The 14,830-nt window shown below is 38.5% G+C and overlaps 1 protein-coding gene across 13 annotated transcripts in view; it reads right to left on the bottom strand.

The window, feature by feature from the left end:
- Positions 1-14,830, bottom strand: part of RGS7 (regulator of G protein signaling 7) — a gene marked incomplete at both ends in the record, with an annotated part of 239,621 nt that overhangs the window by 80,892 nt on the left and 143,899 nt on the right. For 10 of the 13 annotated variants that reach the window (XM_082048677.1, XM_082048678.1, XM_082048680.1 and 7 more), the window contains one exon: positions 1,637-1,743. The exons of the other annotated variants lie outside the window; for them this stretch is intronic. In XM_082048677.1, the coding sequence (XP_081904803.1) occupies positions 1,637-1,743 (107 nt within the window). The remainder of the gene's footprint in view (positions 1-1,636; positions 1,744-14,830) is intronic. 13 annotated transcript variants of the gene reach the window in all.

The following is a 14,830-nucleotide window of genomic DNA, read 5'->3' as shown; positions in this document are numbered from 1 at the left end:
CACTATGAACATTGTGACAAGTGGCATGTGTAGGCATGTGCAACTTGTAGATTCTTTCCCTGGGAGACTATTATATAAGCTCAGTAGCTGAGAGGTTGAGTTGGGCATTCCTGACCAGGACAGACATATCATCACACATGCAGACATGGATGACAGGTCTCAGTGAGTAATGTCTGGCACCAGGAAGATCTGCTTTCTAAGGTGCACCTTGCTTTTCTCATTTGGGCCCCTCATACCTGTTTGCTTTCAGCTAGAGGAGGGTAGTTAGCAGGTATTCAGCTCTTTCTTTGACCCTGGGCTTAAATTAACAGGAGAAGGCAATTTAGCTGTTCAGGATGGTTCAGAAAGTATTGCTACCCCTGAATTTTCTCCTTTGCCTTGTTGAGACTAATAAGAAATTTCCTCTTTCTGAGTAAGGCAATTAATATTTAGATCCGTACCCTTTGAATTAAATTGAAACAGAAACTAACCTAATTACACCTAAGTAGCTCAAAGAATGATCTGGCATGATTGTTTTTACTTCTAAGGCCACATTACTTAAAAAGCAGATACAACTACAATTTTACTGCCCTCCTGTTGGCAAGAGTAATAACTATAAGACTATAATTTTGCCTGTTAAAGGGCATTTGCACAAATTAAACACCATCTCCACTGTTTTCAGTTACTTCTATACAACAGAAGGTTGTTTAAAACAAACCGGAAGTAATTTTACTTTCAGGAGGCAACACGTTACCCTTTGGAAAACAAAGAATGAAGAGCATGCAGAATATTATTGTAGCTAGCCTGTGCTTTTTGTAGGTCATGCCTTTGTATTTCAGACAGGGATTTCTCTGCAGGGATGGCTTCTGAACTTTTCAGTGCTGGCAGGTGCACAGTTTTCTCTTTCTATGAAAATATCTAGAAATTCATGAAACTTGTCCAGTACTCAGTGGGTCCTATTTCCAAAGCACCCGAACAACTATTCTAGTGCAAAATTCGCACATTTACAGCAAAACTTTCTTTCTCATTGGGTATGTTGTCTTAATCTTTAATTTGTCAGCTTCAGTAACAGATTTTACATTAGCCTTATTTTTGTGGGGAATGTGGAACTGTAATGACCTCAGTTTTGCTGGTACAACTCCATTTAACAGTATGACACCACTATGAATTTTTTCTCATGCTGTACATTAACAGCTAAAATTGCATTGTTTTAACATTGTTAGCATAGGAAAAGCAATGCAAAAAGTACCACAGAGCAGCTAACAACCAAAATACTGCAGATACATACTGAGCAACACTTAAATGAAATAAAATATATCCCCCTTTTCAAATTCAGACTATGTTAGGAATAAGAGTCAATAAGATAATTTCATTTCCTTTACTATGCTTCCAAAAATCTAGATTAATTTATTTAATGAGAGATACAGCATTATCGTTTTTTTTCCAGGATTCAAAATGGCCACTATCATCTTAGCACTTTAGTGACTTAATTTCTAAATAAAATCCTTCTACCACTTTTTAGTTTAAGAGGAACTGCCAGTATTTAATAGGTTACATAAGAAATAAGGTATGGTTAAAATTTGGTATGAACCTTTGTGTAAGGCCTTTAATATAAGCCTCCATTTGCACAAGTCAAGAACATGTTGAAAACCCTTACCTGGAATCGATAAAAGGTGCCATCATCCTTAAGTGTTAGAACATGATCTGAGATTGGAAAGAAATAGCCATGTGCTGCCATCAGTGTTCCCAAATGTAGAGCTTCCACTGAAGAAAAGAAGAAAGATAAATTTAAAAATTAATTAACTTCTTTTCAGCAGTTTAGTTTTTTTTGTTCAGATTCACCCTATCTCCTGCAGATAAACACTTGATTCTCAGTCAAGGTGCTGCTATAATGAAAGTGCTGTCTTTTTCTATGTAATATAATGATGTAACAAAAAAGCCCCTTTACTTTCCTTAATGAACAGATATTATATGTCCCATTTGTAGCTACAGTTCCACTACTTATAGCTACTGCAATATTCACTCATTTATTTTGAAGCTGGAAACAGCTATCATTTTTACCCTGATGGTGCAGCCTGATTTTCCTCTTCATAGCAGTGTCAGTTTACACGATGTTAAAATAGCTGATTCCAGTTCCATGATATCTTCCTCACTTACTTTATCAGAACCACAGCACAGGATAGAGATTTCCTTCAAAGTTCCTCATGACTGGGAAAATATCAAAGGATATCAGCATATCAGCTAAAGGATATCAGCTAAACTGAGTAAGTGTGGACTGGATGATCGGGTAGTGAGGTGGACTGTGAACTGGCTGAAGGAAAGAAGCCAGAGAGTCGTGGTCAATGGGGTAGAGTCCAGTTGGAGGCCTGTATCTAGTGGAGTGCCTCAGGGGTCAGTACTGGGACCAGTACTATTCAATATATTCATCAATGACTTGGATGAGGGAAGTGCACTGTCACCAAGTTTGCTGATGACACCAAGCTGGGAGGAGTGGCTGACATAGCAGAAGGCTGTGCTGCCATCCAGCGAGACCTGGACAGGCTGGGGAGTTGGGCTGGAAACATTTAATGAAATATAACAAGGGAAAGTGTAGAGCCTTACATTTGGGCAGGAACAACCCCAGGTTCCAGTATAAGCTGGGGAATGACCTATTAGAGAGCAGCATAGGAGAAAGGGACCTGGGGGTCCTGGTGGACAGCAGGATGACCATGAGCCAGCACTGTGCCCTTGTGGCCAAGAAGGCCAATGGCATCCTGGGGTGTATTAGAAGGAGGGTGGTTAGTAGATCGAGAGAGGTTCTCCTTCCTCTCTACTCTGCCTTGGTGAGACCACACCTGGAATATTGTGTCCAGTTCCGGGCCTCTGAGTTCAAGAAGGACAGGGAACTGCTGGAGAGTCCAGCACAGGGCAACAAAGATGATGGAGTGGAGCATCTCCCTTATGAGGAAAGGCTGAGGGAGCTGGGTCTCTTTAGCTTGGATAAGAGTAGACTGAGGGCTGACCTCATTAATGTTTATAAATATATAAAGGGTGCATGTCACGAGGATGGAGCCAGGCTCTTCTCTGTGACAACTAATAAGACAAGGGGCAATGGGTATAAACTGGAACACAGGAGGTTCCATTCAAATTTGAGAAGAAACGTCTTCACAGTGAGGGTGACAGAACACTGGAACAGGCTGCCCAGGGAGGTTGTGGAGTCTCCTGCTCTGGAGACATTCAAAACCCACCTGGACACATTCCTGTGTAACCTCATCTGGGTGTTCCTGCTCCGGCAGGGGGATTGGACTAGATGATCTTTCGACGTCCCTTCTAATCCCTAACATTGTATGATTCTCTGATCACAGAACACTTGAAGTTGGAAGGAACCTCTGGAGGTTACCTGGTTCAACCTCCCTGTTCAAGCAGGGACAACTAGAGCAGGTTGCCCAGGACCATGTCCAAATGGCTTTTGAATATCTCCAAGAAGGGAGGCTCCACAATGTCCCTGGGCAACCTGTGCCAGTGCTTGGTCACCTTCACAGTAAAAAAATGTTTCCTGATGTTCAGAGAGAACCTCCTCTGTTTCTGGTTGTGCCCATTGACTCTGGTCCTGTCACTGGGCACCACTGAAAAGAGCTTGGCTCCATCTTCTTTACACCCTCCCACCAGCTATTTACACACATTGATGAGCTTTCCTTGAGCCTCATCTACTCCAGGCACATTCTTTTCATTTTACTTCACTTTGTCTACTTTTAATTTTCTTAAATTTTCATTTATTCACACTGCAATTTATTGCCAGTTCCAAAAACTTTATTTTTGCAGGTGTTATGTGTCTTTGTGGAATGAGAGAAAAACAAAGGAAGAAATGTGCTGACATTTTTTAGAGAAAGGATTTCTTAGATAAGGGTGACAGGGATTGCCAGGGAGCTCTGACACAGTTGAGAACGCATTCTCTTTAGATTTAGCAGAAACTAAATATACTTCATATTTGCTTCATGTTCTTCCTGGATTCTGAATTGTAATATTTTTCAAGAGCACAAGGAGATCACATTATTCCCCTTTACCTGGCAATCTTACCCAGCAATCTTTAGACCACTTCTGAACTGCCATGTCCAGTTGGGAATAATATGTCCACTCCAATACACGTAATACATGAACAAATTTGGGTGGGTCCAGTGAAGAGTCACCAAGATGGCTGGGGCTGGAGAACATGCCCCGTAAGGAGAGGGTGAGGGAGCTGGGCTTTCTCAGACTGAGAAAGAAAAGGTTTTGGGGGTGCCTAGAAGCTCCTTTCCAATGCCTAAAAGGAGATTACCAAATGAGGGACCCAAAATCTTTATGTAGTTGCATGACCATAAAAAAAAAAAAAAAAAAAAAAAAAAAAGAGGCAATGGTAACAAAACAAACCAGGGATGGAGTAAGGGCTCATATTCTTCTCACTGACCAAAGTCACATACGCAACTACTAGTTCTCTATGCAAAAATTGGAAACAGCATCCTGGCTTTCTCCAGAAGCCAATTAAGGTTATTTAAGATCCAAATCATTCCCTATATCTCTTCTTCAGTTATTTGTGGAGACTAGGGTGGTTTTACTCTCACTTCAGGCAACCTCATTCAGCTAGGATGAGTCTACACTAATTCAACATTAAGGTATCTCTCTGTTCCTTTAGACATTCAGAGTTATAGGGACATACAAACTAGTCACATGTGTAATTTTCATTTTTTTATGGCTATCAACCCCAAACTTATTCCAGGATTGAATAAATATAAATGCACAACTATACCTTTTTAATATCTACCTAAGATCCACTATAGCTCACATTTAGGAATGTGAGGAGCTTTATTAAAAGAAAAATAAAAGAAAAAAAAATCCTCGGTATAAGAATAATGACGTTTACTTGAAAGTCTAGAATCTTCTCCATTGGTATCATCTGACAATGGGGCAACCACATACCCAAAGCATTACCAATAGTCTTTGCACAGAGATTAACCAATTTATAAATCAAATACAGCTCAAACGTGCAAACAAGTGAATGATGTCCACAAAGTTATAACGCTGCCTCCCACCAGACTGGCAGGGGGCTAACACTGCTGCTCTCTGCATAGCAGCAACAGAACTTCCTCACAGAAAGAAAACTCAGCTTTTAGGAGGTTTCTAATCTCCAAGCAAGAAACTGTCCAGTGTATTACAGACACAGCAAAGGCAACACCTTGATATACATCTCAATTTGCTAAAATAAGACTGAAAAATAAAGACTGTAAGAAGACAATGAAGAAGAGCAGTAGGATTTAGGAAACAAAACCATGAGCTTGAAAAAGAAAACGTAGCCTGCAGTAGACTATGCCTAAATGCCTAGAAGTTCAATGCTGACAGCTTCTCCATCTCCCAGGTGTTCCTTCCTGTGAAGTTAGGGGATTTTCACTTAAAGAAGCATGTTTCATTGGGAAGAATGGCAGATGGAGATTAGGAACATCAAAAACTTTTATGAAGTGCATTAGTTAAGAAGAAAACAGAAGCCTGAAAAAAACACTTTAAAATATAAAGTTTCCCAGGTAGAAAGAGTAATGTTTACATGTATTCAGAATACGAATTCAAACAATTGATGGAACATAGACTAAAAGCAAGACAATACCATTTTTTAGATGGCAAGAATACAGAGATACACACAGAAACATGATATCTACATAACTTTTATTTCCCAGTCTTCTGCCACTGTGTGTAAGAATATGCAATGTAACTGCATTCTCAATTACACCAAGACAGACTCATTGTGAAGGCATAATTCAAACCACAGCCAGCTGCTATAAAATGAATAACAACTGCAGCCAGAGAGACCATGCAAATATCTGAGGGAGAGAAAGCACATAGAGGTGTAACTGGTAAAACAGAGTGGACTTCTGCTTTCTCTGTCCTTTATTGTTTGTTTTGGAGACATCAATCATCTGATCTGAGGTTCCAGGTACTTCCACTTCCAGGTTCCACTGCTACTTCCTAGCAGTGACATTGCTAAAAAGTGTAATGGCATATTCAAGAAACAAATTTACCCCAACCACTGCTTTAATTTCTCATAACTAAAAAAAAAGAGAGTGTTGCAAGTTATAACATCTAATGGAAAAGAAACACTTCAGGTGAAAGGCAGAAATACATCTTTATGAGCTTGTTACATTTCAACAGGAGATGAAATATTTTATGTAAGTTCAAAATGCTACTGTGGGTGTAGGTTTGATTCTTAATGTGTATGCTATTGCTGGTCAAAAAGCTTAAAATTCCATGGTTCATTCTGCTGTTGAACTTTATTTAGCTGAGTGGGTGAAATGAACAACACATGTGCATGGACTGATTAGCAATCATTTTTGTGAGAAGTAATATTGCCCAGCCATCTGCTGTGCCATTACAAGGAGAGTGGTCTTGATGGATTAAATGCTAGTCACTTTTAATGTACTTTGTTTTATAAGAGAGTCAGACATTTTCAAGACCTTTGGACAACGCAAACCTGATGAAATCTAAATAATGAAAAATATACCCTGGTTGTTGAGGTTTCATTTTAGTTTCTTTTTAAACATAGTGCAGGTTTTTTCTCCTTACTGTAATAACTGTTACATGGGTTGATGATAGTTCATTCATCTTAAATTGCAGGGTATGGTAATACCGGTGGAACAAGTTGTTTCTTATGATAACATTCAGAGGAGGGGACTAAAGAGGATGGATGTTCCTTGTTTTAATTTCGAATAAACATGTTTCTGTGCTTTGAAACCCCTGAAAGGGTGTGTTTTCAGTTATTAGTGTGGATTCCACTTTTTCTTATGCATCTCAGGGCTTCAGGTGATGAGGTCTTTATATTTATGTTTACTTTGAAGCCCATAAAACACTTCAAAGTATCATAAAATTATAGTTGCAGTCTCAAAACATCTGAGGTAACTTGTAGTAAACTCTGAGGGACCAGGGAAAGGAAAACAGGGCGTTTCCCAATTCTGTTCCACTTCAAGACAGCATTTTTTTCAAGTCTGTTTTATGTTCTTTGCACAGCTCAGTCCTGGAGAAGATTCCTCCAAGGAACACAGTCTAAAGTGTTTTGTGTCCTTAAAATTGCTATAAAGTGTAAGTGACAACTTGCAAGTTTTTCATATATTTTTCATATATTCTTGATACAAAAATGTCAAACAAATGAAAACCTCTCTTTCCATCAACAATAAAGTGTTTGTTATTCTGGGTTATGTGTCTAATCTAAAATCCATCACAGTACCGAAGTGCATTCCTAAGCCACACGGCTGCCTGGAAAAAGAATTAATGAGTCAGAACTTCACAAGCGCACATTCATTTTAAGAGTCGAATGCCAAGACATTATCACTTACTCTCACCTCACTCCTGCTGTCATTTCATTGCCAGTGTGAACACAAGCTGCAAAGGATTAACTTTAAGTTAAAGTAATGAAATACAACCTGCTTCTCACACTCACAGAAAGTGTAGGAGACACTCTGTGGGCCTGACTGTGGCATTTAAAGAGGGGGAAATAAAACAGCCAGAAAAGTTCTTGAACACCCACGTCACTATAAACCTCTCTCATTTGTCCCATCTGAAGGATCAGATTTGCAAAGGGAGCAGCACTCACTGAGAGGCATTTCAGGGAGGGCAAAAGAGTCGGCAAAGGAAGAGGCACTATTTAGCCAAACACAGTTACAATGAAATTCATGCTTGACTACAAGATACACATCACAAACCAAGTTATCTGTCACCACAGCAGCCTACCTAAATAGGTCGGATTTTGCTGTGTGCTAGACAGCAGATGCTGATGCCATCAGGTACGATGCCATCGGTAGGAACACCGCTCAGCAGGTGAGAGGGGAAACCTGTCAGAGATCTGCCATGAATCCTGATCTGCCCAGGGAACGGTAACATCCCCGCTGACAGTCTGAGCTGAACTGTAACACGGGGTGTCACTTATACACATATGCCAAGTCCAAAGACAACAATTTATACCTGAATCATCAACTATGTTCACAAACCAGGGACACAATATCAGTCTTGCCTTAGGTGCTCACAGAATGTGAGTGAATTGGGACTTACCTAAATGGCTGACATAACCCTGGAAAGATTTTATCCAAAAAGGATTAACAGAAGTCATGCCACCACGAAGAACACTGAATGAAAAAGGGGAGGTGACCTACAGTTTCTTGAAAGAAAAACAAACAAAATAACAACAAAAACCACCAACAAACAAAACCAAACCAAGCAAAAGACTTTTCTTCACTCGGAGGAGGAATAAAAATAAAACAAAAAGTAGTTTCCGAATTGGAGAAAATAAAGAAGTTTAGTCCTTGAAAGAAAAGTTACATCTCACTGCTAGCAATACACAAACCCTCCTCTTGAAAACTTTTAAAGTATTGACTGTTAAATATTTAATGTAATTGTTTCCCACTGGATTTCAGCTGATTCACACACTAACTGTTGCTACCTCCTACTGAAACTTGGCTTTTATTCTCTTAATAAAATTGTCTCTTGAAAGGCAGACCCCTGAGACCTCAGAATGTAATGGCTTGACATGAGAACCACAGCTTTTATGTCGATTTAAAAAAAAAAAAAAAAAAAAAAAAAAAGAGTTGCAACTTGAGGTCTCACGAGGCAAAAAAAATGGGAGTGAGGTGCTGGCACCGAGCAACGCTATAACTTCACCTCTGAAATATTTGTTTGGTGTGTTTGTTGTGCATACTGGAAATGTGCAGCTACAGCGGGTGAAAGAAATCCATCCAAACTGCAAGGATCAGGTAGACCTAACTACCAGGAAAAAGAGGAAACGGCACAATTCGCTCACTAGATAACCAGTTCATTCAGGACACGGTGAGGAAAAATAGACTGAATGTGTTTTAAATTGCCTTCAGTTTCCCTGTCATCTCTCTCGTCAATTTTTTTAAAGTACCTACCAATACCACACCAGCAATCAGGCCTTTCAGTGATGGACTTTAGCTCTGTACACACCAAACCAAAACAGCATTTATAAAATATTTATTCTAATTTCACTATTACTACTCTTGAACTTTGCTATGTTCAGTTTTGCAGAAACCACAGACTTTTTGCTATTTTATTACTGATATCTCTTTCCTCTTTAAATTGAAATGATAGAAGGATGAAATCCAGACTAATCTGAAGTATGGGTTTCCTGTTTTGCCCGCTGGCCCTTCCTCTGAAATTGCAACTTTTTAGTTTGAGCTTTGATTCCCCTGATTCTTCAGGGCAAAATACAGAAAATGAAAACCTGTGTGTCATGTTTTCCCTGATGACAGTCTGAACTTGTCTTCATAAGATATTTCCTAACACTTCTCTTATTCCCCCCTCCAGTATGAAACTGTCTGCTAATATATAAAGTCATAGGTGCACACTTTAGAGCAAACCTGTTAAAGATAAAACAAAAAACCACACACAAACAAACAAGACTACTACTGCAAATACCACATTTTTGAAAATTCTTTCAGATGAAATCTTGTTCCACAATTTCAAGCATCCATAGAAGACCCCAAATATTGGACATAGACTACTTCAACTTAGTAGCAGAATTATTATGCCGTTATTTCAGGTTATCTTGTATACTGCTTGCCAGTTGCTGCTAGTACTTCTTCCTGGCTAGGTTTGCAGATGTGTGATTGAACTGTTTGGTTGCAAACATTCAGTGGGGAACTATGTGATACATTCTCCATGGCACATGACACCCAAGAATTTGTGCAAGGGAGTGTCAGCCAGAAAATGTATTTTACATTATGGTGCCCTCAGACATGGTGCCCTGTATCATGGGATGCTTCCCTGGCTGCAGTACAGTGTCAGTGCTTCTCCCTTTCTTTCTCACACTCAAGGCAAGGCACAGTCACCCTCTCAGTCACCTGTGTCTGGACGTCACAGGTATGGGAGAGGCTACACCACCACACTCCAAGATTATGACCAACAGGCACTGCCACAGCCAGGTGCACATCTGGGGTGGGGTTTCAAAGGAGGAGACCCATGTTTAAGGTTCGGCAGATCCAGAGCACGTGAATAACTGGTGTGGTTGATGCACCACTTGGATTTGTGGCCAGCAAATAGCAGAAGTGCACACAGGCTTTTTCAGTGCACAAAATATTTGTTCCTGAGGAACTACAGAAGATAATAGTGTTGAATCAGAGGGATGTCAGCTAATGTGAAGTTTCTGAAGTTGGGTGAGGGTAAGCAATAGGTAGTACTAAACTCTTGCTATCATTACTGCTGGTTAAGGTGAATCATGACATTTTTTTAGTCTCTAAGCCTGTTTTGATATCAAATGTTACTACATTAACCATTAATTTTGTATCATTGTTGTGCATTGCTATCATAATCACAGAACACCCACTTATGACCAGGCATTTCAGATAATACAAAGAACATGCAGCAGCAGCTAGAAAAATAACTGCCTTTCACTACACTGAATGCAGTAAAGACCAAGCCCCTTTATAACAACATCCATACCTCCAGCAAACTGAGAGCAGAAAATACTGAAAATGATGTATTTCTTTCAGTGGGAAGAATGCTGTGCTTTTGAAGTCCAGCAGGAGTTAAGAGCTTTATAAGCAAACAGTTGTCATTGAGACACACATCAGAGAAGAATAGCATCAAAGCTCAGGTGGGATAACATCCAAAAGTGTGGATGTATCTTTCCAGAGAATAGCACAGGAAGGCAGTTTCCCATGTAAGCAGATACAGTTATCTGTGATGCATGTATACAAAAAAAACAAGGCAGTTATGACAAACAGGATCATTTCAGAGAGTTCTCTTCATCTATTATTTACAATTCATTTCTTCGATTGGCAAGTAAAATATATTTCACTGTCCACATCAAAATGAAGGATGAGGAAGTAAACTTTCCAGATGCCATTGAAGATTCCTATTGTCATAACTTCCCCCCTGCTCAGTTTTCACTTCTTCCCATTGCACAGGATTTACACAGATAATTGTAGAGAACTGTCAGTTCAGACAGATAAAATCCACTATAAAAAAACCACAGAAATACTGACAGATACTAACTAGCAAAAATAGCTCAGTGAAAACCCTTTCACAAAGGCACTTTCTTTTTTTTCCTACAAAAAGAGATAAGGTCTCAGTGAATGACCTATTTCTTTTCTAGCGGCAGAATCTAAATGTAGAAGGAAGAGATAGCACTAATGACAACAGCAGCAAAAACTATCAAAGACTTTAAAAGAAATTGATAAAATGAACAAAAGTGTCTAGCTGGGTCAACATAATGGTCACTTTGTGTTTTAAGGCAAGTCAAATATTAAATTGCTGAACTGTAAGCCATAGTGTGCAATTTAACATTTAAATTGTTCTCAGTATGAAAGGAAAAAAAGCTGGAAAATGTGTCCTCAGGTTTTAGAAAGACATCTAGGGGAAATCTGGGAAAAAAAGATGAATACAACAGATGCCCATCCAGACAACATTATTTCACAGAATCACAGAATCGACTGGGTTGGAAAAGACCTCAGAGATCATCGAGTCCAACCCTTGGTCCAACTCTAGTCCATTTATTAGATCATGGCACTAAGTGCCATGTCCAATCTCAGTTTAAAAACCTCCAGGGACGGCGAGTCCACCACCTCCCTGGGCAGGCCATTCCAATGCCTGACCACTCTCTCTGTAAAGAAGAGAACTTTAATAAAGGGCAGAATGAAAGAAAATAAAGATAAATGTGACAGAACAGGAAGTCTCAGCACTACTTGTGTTGGTGGATGCAATATCTCACAACTTGGTTCATTCCTATGTGGAATTAGCAAACATGCGAGGTCATGAAAATCTGGTTGACATATTAATTATCTTGGATTTTAAGGAGGCTCTTGACATGATTCACCCAAATATTTTTCTAATGGAATTAAGTGGACCTGGGATACAAAGTCATGGAAAAAGCATTAGGCAGAAAGATGGGAATAAAGGTCAGGCGTAGTATATCAGTTATCACGCTGAAAGGGAGTGACCACTGTAGCTGTTTGCATTAAATCCTGAACTGCTCGATATCCTCCTAAATTATCTACAGAAGAGTGTGACTGATGATATAACAAAATTTGCTGAAGGCATATCATTACTAAGGTAAGTAAAAAGTGAAATGTGAGGAGATGTAGAAGGACTTCAGGGGACTGATTCACTAGATAGTACAACAGCAGATGGAATTGAATTTTGATAAATGCTAACCATTTCAAATATGAACCCTCCCTCCCAAGTTCACATACCCACTAAGTGGCTGCAAGCTAACTGCTGCTGCTGCTCAAGAAAAACTACAGTCACTATATATGATTCTGTGAAAATGTTCACTCATATCTCAAACAGATAGTAGTGTACAGCACAGCACATCCACATAATAAATTTCAAGCAGACTTCTGGTCATTTCATCTCAAACTATATATATATATATATGTATATATTTATATATATATATATATATACACACACAGAAAGAAGGAGGATAAGGATTGTGTGAAAACTATAAAGGCTTCTATACAACAAGAGATATCACCATCAGAAAGCAGACCATGAAGGACAGCCATGATAGCAGTCTGTAAAATCATTACTATCCAAAAGAAGGTGACTTAATAAGGAATAATAATTTGCTGCTTTTCAGAACCCAAGAACTTGGAGTCAACCAGTGTAATTATCTGGCAGACCCTTCAAAACAACAACAAAAAACCCCCATATTTACGATGTTTGATCAACCTGTGTTATATATTGTCATAGGATATTGCAAAAGCAACAGAAGAAAGGCCATTCAGGAACTATTAAACAAGAAACTGAAAACACTTGCACGTCTGGAGATTCCCCAAGGTTCACGTTGTCAAAACCGGTGAAGCAAGAGACCACTGCATCACCTTCATCCCCTGGTGCAAATCTCTTCCTAAGCATTTGTGACTGACCACTGCCAGAAACAGCACATGGTCCAGATGGTCTCACTGTGGCTCTGTCTTATGTTGTTACCGGCATTATTGTACAAAATGCTCTTAATTTCTAGTATTGTGGACCATGCATTGGATATAAACTAATTTGCATTGCTGCCTATGTTTTTTTCTTGCTGTACAGAAGATTTTGGGCTTGCTAGTCAAATTGCTAATACTAAATTTTAAATGACAATATATTGATTCATTAGTTGCTCTTTCTGGACATAGTTTTGGCATGTCACAACATCTTCTAAAGGTACCATGCAGAAACTTAAATACACCTTATCACTTCTAATTTATTATCAGTCAGCCATAATTACTATGGTAAAAGTTATTGTAGAGAGTTTAATTACTTCTGATCTATTTCTTGTAGGCATAAATTTTCATCTTCTTCAGATAGTTCAGACATATATTTGCAAAAGTTCATTAGCATGAACTTTAAACCCCTGGAAACTTAGAGTTGAAAATCTACAGATAGTTGCCTGTACATTTAATTTTATCATGCAGTTACAGTGGTGGTCACCATTAACAAAATTCATGTCAGGTTTAGCTGTGAATCTGTAAATCCCCATCCCTAACTTCCTCAAACCAGCCTACTTGAAAATATCCTCAAGTTAGGTGACAAATACATGAAGCTTCCTCAAAAATAACCCCTTTCTCTTATGTCATAAAGAAAAAATCAGCCATTTATTATTTCTCTGAAAGACCTTAACAAAAACATTTAAACTTTATTTATCCCACAGTTACTTATTGTTGCTTATTATATTTTTGCTTTGTTTATTTCATGCTTGTGATTATATTTGAAGACGTAAATAATTCCACAATTTCAAGATGCAAATACTCCACACTTAGAGTTCTTCATAACCTTTCTAATAAGATCAAAAGCTATTGAAAGGTTAAGTTCTCCAGTTTGTCTAAGGTATTACCTTGAAGTAGTAATTAGGAAGCAAATTTTCAAAAGCAAGTGTAAATTATTTGTTATAATTTCTACATGCCAAACTGAAGTGAATGGAGTCTTTTTGTGGTTTGGATTTTTTTTAAATTAATTTGAGCTTCAACTTTAATGAGAAGAGTGAAAATCCTGAAAATATGTCAAATTTGGGTAGGTGGCTCAATGCAAACAGTGAAATTAGAAGAAAGGAGAAACATTATAGAGAGAACATCTGAATGGAGAAGAATATGCGAATTAGGTCCAACCAGCAGTCATAAGGAAATGAGAATCAGAGGATATTCTATGCAGTAAAATTGGGGAATGAACCATGAAGATAAAAATGAGAAAGGAAAAGAGAGGAGAGGGGAAAAAGGAAGAAAAAGATGGAAGAGAATATTGAAAACTGAGAGAGCACCTAGGAAATATTAATCTGTCCAAGATGAAATGGGTAGCAATGTCCTTTGCATAGTAAACTAGAGCACCCAACAGTTCAATTAATCCTGAGCAGTCACTATATTCCTATGGGGACAGCAGTATTTCTCTACATGTGCTGTGGGAAAACTGAAAACCCTCTTAAAGGCAATTAGTAACAAAATCAAGAGAAGGCCTCACATTAACCTTGCAGTCATCAAATACTATATGCAACATGGAAATATCAAAACATTTTTGTTTACTTGACTATAAATAGCTGCAGCAGTTGTTGGCAAGATGAAATAGAATTTTAAGTACTTTTATTCAATTAAGTTGTCCAGATTTAAAATCTCACTTCCACCTACTTGTGCTTTCCATTACTATATAATGCAGTTCTCAGGGAAACCAGGAAGCAGAAAGCTAATGAAGTCTCTAGACAATTATTTAGCAGCTTTAATTAATTATGCCAGTATGAATTGGGAATTAGTAAATGTTCTTCCTCTTAAACCTTGCTACGATCTCAAAGGTTCAGAAGGAGGCTGTCAAACAGTAAGAAAAGCACAAAACTTCCTGGTAACTTTAGTAAAAATGATATCAAATATTTTATTAGGAA

Source organism: Streptopelia decaocto, assembly GCF_964273445.1.
Source record: "Streptopelia decaocto genome assembly, chromosome: 3".
NCBI classification, from domain to species: domain Eukaryota; kingdom Metazoa; phylum Chordata; class Aves; order Columbiformes; family Columbidae; genus Streptopelia; species Streptopelia decaocto.
The sequence above is the reverse complement of the archived record's forward strand: the minus strand, read 5'-3'. Positions and strand labels throughout refer to the sequence as shown.